Raw genomic sequence first — 7,984 nt, forward strand, 5'->3', positions numbered from 1 at the left:
TCACATTTCCAAGAAGCTTACTGGCAGGTTTCTGCTGTCATCCGTTGGCCTGTTACGACTGTTACGAGTTGTGTGATGTGACGTTGCTGAAAATGTTGCATTTTCACGTTATTTTTTTTAAAATTTTCAGGATAACCACGCAAAATATTTAAGGAATTCAACAGGATTCGTACAAATTACACTACCTTTTGATTGAGCCTCCGGAAACGCTTGTATAACTTCGATATTTCGTATTTAGGAGTGCCAGAAAATTATCGAAAATTTTGTCCAATTTTTAGAAAAACCGTTTTTCCTTAATAACTAATAAACTTTTTGCTTATTTTATTGCATAGTTACTTACCTTCACTTTACTTCTACAATTTTCTTCAAGGATTTAAAATAATTCAATCAAAAAAAAATACATAAACAAATTGAAATTTATAAACATTTATTAATCATTATTATTATTACAAATGTAGGATTTATATATCTTTTTTTTTTGTTGTTCAATTATATTACAAACAATATTCTCTATACACTTTTTCTACCATTCCTAAATATGATAGTAATAATAAACATTTACATGCGTTTGCTTTTACTCTTTAACTTTTTTTTATCTCTCCTTCGTAGTATTTCAACTGCATCACGAATTAAGAAGTAATTAAAATATTTATAATGTAAATACGTGAATTTTTCTTAATTGTAATTAATCTTTGCATATGCTATGTACAGTAACAAAAGTAAATAAATATTTATATATTTTGTTTTTTATATATATATACACATCATTATTTATGTAAAAAAAAGGGTTGGAAATATTAAGTCCTTTACTTAATTGTGCTTTTTTTTAATAAATTTTCAGTATGTAATCGATTTCGTTGATTTCAGGGCTTTTGTTCGTTTGAAATTAATTGATTTATGATATTTAGAACGTTGTTTCTGAATACATCAATGTCGAAATTATGAATTGGCTAGGGAAACTGCAAAATACTTACCAAGTAACTTGTGAAAGTAACAATTTCTTTTGATGTATTGTAATAAAGTATTTGGTAAGTATCGAGTGTGATGTTTGCTTTTTAAAATACATTTTTTTGTATACGTACATGATAAAATTCTGCGTATAATAGGAAAGTGTACGTATGTGCGAACGAGTGTACGTATGTGCGAACGGAAACGTAAATATGTACTAAATCAATTATGTAATTGTTTACTCATCCGGTACGTAAATTATGTAAGTTTTTTTGTATTTTATTTAAGTTGTAAAACTCGTTATGTATACGTTTAGAGTACGGGAATTTATGTAAGCATTATGTACGTTAACTGAACGCTGAGTGTAGTTTGTAGTAAATGTATTACTTGTATTACAAACCGAAATTGCATGCATTTAAACTTTGTCCCGTTACTTTTATCCTCCGTTTCGATCCTTTAAAAACTACCGTCACCGATTCCTCGACACCGCCCACTTCCAACCCTCAAAACTAATCCGATGGGAGTGCAGGCGTTTCCGAAGATGCAGAAATCGATCATCCTGTCGAAAGGCCGCACTTTAAAGTGTATCATCATCATCATTATAAACATCCATTTGCCAGCTACAATACGCATTCATCTTCTTCATCGTCAACATCTTAATCACCGTCATCGTCGTCCCTCCATCACTAAACTAGAGCAGCCCGTCCACTAGCCGGCTTAGTGGACTTGCTCAGAAGCTATTTGGACAGCTGCGTCATCTCAGTGTCGGCCGTCGTCGCCTGATTGAAATCCGTGATCAGATCCGGCTTCAGCTGCTGCAGAGGGTACTGGCTCTTCAAGCTCGACGGTTTCCTCGCGGGCGTCTTCATCTGCGCCTTGTCCTCCTTCGTCGAGGATAGGCAGAGGATGTCCTGGAATTCCTTCCAAAAATTTTCGTTCAACCAACCATAGAGGAACGGATTCCAGCAAGCAGAAGACATTCCCATCATGTGGCAGACGGCGTACACGATCTTCATCGTTTCTGTGTTGAAGTTGTACGTCTTGCAGATGTCGGCTATCAAATTGTACAGATTCAGAGGTAACCATGATAAGAGGAAGATGACGGCGATGGAGACGAGGAGGAAGTTGGTGCGTTGAAGACGTCTTCCGCGGAGTTGTCGACGAGAGTTCTGAGCGTCGTCCACGAAGCCAGCAGCGAAACGATACTTCAGCTTGTACAGGATCCTGAAGTATGCCGCCTGAAAATTAGATAAAAAATACACACAAATTCATCTCAATGCATACATAGTTGTCATTCCAATTGTATTATATAGATTAACTAGATAGATTATAGGATAATAGTAATTAATACGTACAGAAACTGTGAGTATTGGTATGATGTATTGGACGACCAAAGAGAAGACGGAGTAGACGTAGCGGTCGAGGAATGGTGGCCATTCTTCGTAGCAGTAGTTGACGTGAAGATCGGTGTCGTTGATGGTGATCTCGTAGTGCGCAAGTTGCTTGTAGATGAAGAGTGGTGAAGCTAAGATTGTAGCTATGACCCAAATCAGCACAAGTATGAGGATTGCTCCGAAGAGCTGAAGGCTTTCGCGCGTTGGGTAAACTATGACCTGGAACGCACACAAAACAGTCGAATGAAGATAAAATGCTATACAAATTTTATATCTTAAGCTTTAGATTTAAGAGATTTAGATTTATTATAACAAGTTGGAAAGATTAAAGAAAATCATTGAAATTGTTCATTAATTCAGACTATAAGAATAAAGAAATTTTGTATTAAAATGAAACAAATTGAAAACTAGATAAATTAAAGTAATTTAAATAAGTTTTGAAAATATTGGATATAAATTTGTGTTTATTGATCTAATTTTAATTTTAAAAAAAGTTTAGAACAAATTCAAATGATAAATCAACTAAAAATTGATAAAAACTCTATGTAAATGAAACTAAGTAAATAATGAATTAATTTTCATTATAGTTAAATATATTATAAAACGACGAAAAAAAATATTTAATAGAAATTTTCTATTTTTTTTTGTAAAAATCTTCAATTATCCAATAAAATAAATATTTTTCTTAAATTATGAAATATTGTTTTTATGTTAATAATTACGTAAGAATTTCTGAATATTTATCGAAATTTCTTTGAAATAACAAGAAAATAGAGAAACGATAATAAATCATGCTCAAGGCAATGCAAGAACTTGTTTACTTTTTCGTATGATCGATTCGTCTACGAGAAAATGTATTTGCATGCACATAAATATTATTTTGTAAAAAAAAATAAAGATTGAATTGAATTCCAAAATAATTTATAATGATCAAAATAAACATAATTTATTATGTAACAACAAAGATCACAGTCACAAGTAAAAGTCTACTAATTAATTAGTAATGAGCCTTTAAGAAATGGTGAATGTGCCGGGTAAATATATTTTTAAAGACGAAACATCTGCGTGAACACCTGTGTTTCAATTAAAACTAACACCTGCGTATTAATTGAGCACCGGCCTTTGAATTGAACACCTGCGTTTTAAATGAACACCTGTGTGATTACCTGCATGAACACCTGCGTTTCAATTGAACACCTGCACATTAATTGAACATCTGCGTTTTAATTAAGCACCTGTATTTGAATTGAACACCTGTTTGACTACTTGCATGAACACCTGCGTTCAATTAAAATGAACACCTGCGTTTCAATTGAACACCTGTGCATTAATTGAAAATCTGCGTTTTAATTGAGTACCTGCGTGTGACTACTTGCATGAACACCTGCGTTTTAATTGAACACCTGCGTATTAATTGAACACCTGCGTGACTTCCTGCATGAACACCTGCGTTTCAATTGAACACCTGCGCATTAATTGAATAACTACGTTTGAATTGAACACCTGCGTTTGAATTGAACACCTGCGTTTGAATTGAACACCTGTGTATTAATTGAACACCTGTGTGACTACTTGCATGAACACCTGCGTTTAACTAAAACGAACACCTGCGTTTTAATTGAACACCTGCGTATTAATTGAACAACTACGTTTGAATTGAACACCTGCGTGAACACCTGCTTTTAAATTGAACACATGCGTATTAATTGAACAAATACATTTGAATTGAACACCTGCATTGTTGCTAAATTATAATTTTCTACTTCAAATTTAAGAAAAAATATATAAATAATTTATTGTAATAATTGATGAAGCAAATGAATTATTACAAATATATTATATAAAAAGAAGTTAACTATATATTTTTTAAAGAAAATGTTATTGGATTTAGAGGAAATCGTCAATATTTTAATGACGTAAATTTTCTTATTATATATTTTCAACTGTGAAAATAGCAATTCTTATAAACCTCAACAATTTTGCCACAAACTTCAATTAACAAACTAATTATTTCCGATTATTCTCCCAAATGGTTGTAATTAATTCGGCAAAAAAAAAAGAGTTTGCAAATTACGTTAGAAACTCGGAACCAAAGTGCATTTAAGTTAACACCCATATATATATTTTTTTTTGTCATCTTGGCAGAATTCCAGCGCTCCTTGACCCGAAAGGATTCCAATAAATCGAATCTCTTTCCAATTATCTTCATCCGAATTGTCCTTCAGCGATAAAATCGTTTCGGAAAAGGGGTTTAGATTTTAATTGGACGTTACGCGTGACGAATGATACAAATACCTGGTATCTGTCCAAGGCTATTGCTGTGATCGAGATAGTCGAGACGAAGATGCTGATGGCCTGCAAAGTGCCGATCATTTTGCAGACGAAAGCGTTGTTTCCCAGGGGGAAATACTTGGTGAGGATTTCCATCAAGGTCAGAGGCATCGTCACTGTGCAGAGGAGAAGATCGGAGATGGCTAAGTTCACGATGAACATGTTTCTTGCAGTTCTCATCGCAGGTTTTCTCACTACGGAGAGGATCTGAAACGAAGACATTATTTTAGTTTTTTTGAAGTGCACTTTGACACGGTCTGATTTATTCGCATGTTTTTCAGTTTCAGCGAGCGTTTAAAGATTTATAGTGTTCTCAACAGTTTTCATGAGTTATTTTGAAAATTTCCGCATGCCGACATAACTTATAACACGTTGAAAAAATACGAATATTTTCACATACATCAATCAACTCTTTAACTTTGTTACATTGTACTTTCCACTTAACATGTCAAGTACATGAATTTGACAATGAGGACAAGTATACAAACGTATTTTTTTAAATTAAATTGTTATAAACATAAAGTAATCAAAATATTGATTTTTTCGTATTAACTTACAAACTATAAAACTTTTGCAAATCTTCTTACATAACAATTGTTTTTCTAGTAAACTTATAAACTTTAACACCTCGAAAACTAAAAATTCGGATTATTTTCACATTGATTGATTGATGTAATCAATACTTGAATTATACAAATATTGAATTAAAAATAGTTTGGAATATTTTCTCATTAATACTTTTAGTATACTTTAACTTTACAATTATTGAGAATATAGACAAGTGTACCATCTCAATATTTTAAGGTTACATCAGATTGACAAGGTGTGCTGTTGGTAAGTAATGTTACTAAGCGATAAATGTTTTAAATTTGTTTTTCAGGTTAAGTCCAATATGTCAAAACATTTTACTTATGTAATTTATCGTTACTTAAGAATGGATCTTCTCAACATAATGGATAATTAACGAAAAAAATATGTATGTAAATATGTATGGGATTCGAACCACAATCCTCGAGGCATTAGATCACTGGGACTAGCAAGAATTTGGATTAACTGTCACTTATTGACAGGTGGACAAATGCTGAACTAAAAACTAAATTACTTAATAAAATGGATCATTTTCATACCAATTATAAAAATGTAATTGATAATGGTCACAAATACAATGTATTCGCCATTATTTATGTGTCCAAGGGTAAAGATAGTAAAAACATGTGTACCCCAGATGGGACTCGAACCCACAATCCCCGGCTTAGGAGGCCGATGCCTTATCCATTAGGCCACTGGGGCGGATGTCATCAAAAAAATTTAAAAAAATCGCCATCTATACGTCAATATTAGAACTAAACTTGTAATATTGCATAAGCTCCTGTGTAAACGATAGGGCGAATATATCCGCCGATTTCTCGCAAGTGATTAAACATGTTATATTTTGACAAATAAAGTGATTTAAATGATTTATAACAAGTAAAAACTACTTAATGTAATAAAATACTTTAATTCTTCAGTAAAATGAGAGTGATTGGAAAGTTAATATGAAATTTCAAACTTTGCTTATATGATGATTTGAATCGACCCAATTGATATTTTGCACTTGAAAAACCAATTATGACCCCTCCGGCACTAATTCCCAATAAAATACAATCGCGATTTCAGCACGAAAGTAATTGGTAAAGTTCTTGCAAACGCACGATCGAGAAGGGAAAATGGCTGCAATTAATGGAAGAGGGACAACCCTGAGGAACTTTATCGACGCTGTGTTTAACTTTAAAACTGTTTAGCATTCATAACCGGTTGAGAGAAAAGGGGGACTGGGTGAAACTACTATCGAATCTTGTAATTAAATCAAAATTTCGGGTCAGAGGAAGTTATACGAAAAGCACTTAGAATATCTTGCGTGTTTCTCCTCTTGCATCCATCGTCTCGAGGAATTATTCAGAGGTCTCGAGGGATGATTATTAAGTGGACTATCGATCTGCGAGATGCGTTTAAGGCCAATTTATCCTGAAATTATGATTAGGTCCTTGAAAATTCGCTGACCCATACTCCTCCCATCGATTTACAATGTGTGTATACTCTACCAAACACCCTCGCAAATTGATTCTTGAGGCCGACAAATGGTTGAGCCCCGATACACAAAGAGTAAAAAAGCCTTTATCAATATCAATTCGAACCTCCATCACTCATCGTCCTGACGCTTTTCCGCATCGTCATTTACATTTTCTCTTTTTTTGCTACAAGAGATATGTATTTTATTGGATCGCAACGAATGGAAAATAGTTGGAATCGATTCCATGTAGGAAACATAAGCCAATTTCCTGATTGCAAACATCGCTCCCAATTGATTTGCTACGACCGTAAAATGTAACCACAACGTAATTGAATTACATTTTTTTTTTTGATTTACCGAATCACATAACAACCAAACAAACTACGCAATAACTTTAAACTCCAATTCTACTAATAAAAGAAGCTTTCATCATTTTCAATATTAATTTGAACTACTTTTTGACAGTTTATTTACATAATCTGAAAAAACTTGATTTATTTGTAAATATATGAGTTTTACACTCTAATTATAGCAAAATATAAGCTTTTATCATTTTCAATATTAATTTGAACTACTTTTTGACAGTTTATTTATAAAATCTGAAAAAACTTGATTCGTTTGTAAATATTTGAACTTTAAACTGTAATTCTATCAAAAAAAAAACCTTGTATCAATTTCAATAGTAATTTGCACTACTTTTTGACATTTTATTTACAAAATCTGAAAAAATTTCTAAATGAGCTTCACATTCTAATTATAGAAAAAAAGAATCTTTTATCATTTTCAATATTAATTTGAACTACTTTTTGACCTTTTATTTACAAAACCTGAAAACACTTGATTCGTTTGTAAATATTTGAACTTTAAACTCTAATTCTATCAAAAAAAAACCTTGTATCATTTTCAATAGTAATTTGCACTACTTTTTGACATTTTATTTAAAAAACTTGATTCGTTTATAAATATTTGAACTTTACACTGTAATTCTAGTAATAAAAGAAGCTATTTTTATTACCAATAGTAATTTAAACAAATTTTTTAAAATTTTACTTACAACATTTGAAAAAACCTGATTCCTTTGTAAATATTTAAACTTTACACTTTAATTCTAGTAATAAAAGAAGCTTCTATCATTTCCAATAGTAATTTGAACTACTTTTTTTAATTTTTACTTACAAAATTTGAAATAACTTGATTAATTTGTAAATATTTGAACTTTACACTCTAATTCTATTAATAAAAGAAGCTTGTATTATTTACA

At 31.9% G+C, this 7,984-nt stretch overlaps 1 protein-coding gene and 1 non-coding gene across 2 annotated transcripts in view; both read right to left on the reverse strand.

Annotated features, from left to right (window-relative positions):
- Positions 1-825: 825 nt before the first annotated feature.
- The window catches only part of LOC108564901 (neuropeptide F receptor-like), a gene marked incomplete at its 5' end in the record, with an annotated part of 17,676 nt that continues 10,517 nt past the window's right edge, over positions 826-7,984 (reverse strand). Inside the window, 3 exon segments of the mRNA XM_017924100.1 lie at positions 826-2,186; positions 2,304-2,561; positions 4,638-4,880. Of these exon segments, the coding sequence (XP_017779589.1) occupies positions 1,686-2,186; positions 2,304-2,561; positions 4,638-4,880 (1,002 nt within the window). The 3' untranslated portion in view covers positions 826-1,685.
- Trnar-ccu lies at positions 5,891-5,963 on the reverse strand. The gene has a single exon. It is a non-coding gene; the product is annotated as a tRNA-Arg (tRNA).

Source organism: Nicrophorus vespilloides, unplaced genomic scaffold, assembly GCF_001412225.1.
Source record: "Nicrophorus vespilloides isolate i.1.1-1 unplaced genomic scaffold, Nicve_v1.0, whole genome shotgun sequence".
Taxonomy (NCBI): domain Eukaryota; kingdom Metazoa; phylum Arthropoda; class Insecta; order Coleoptera; family Silphidae; genus Nicrophorus; species Nicrophorus vespilloides.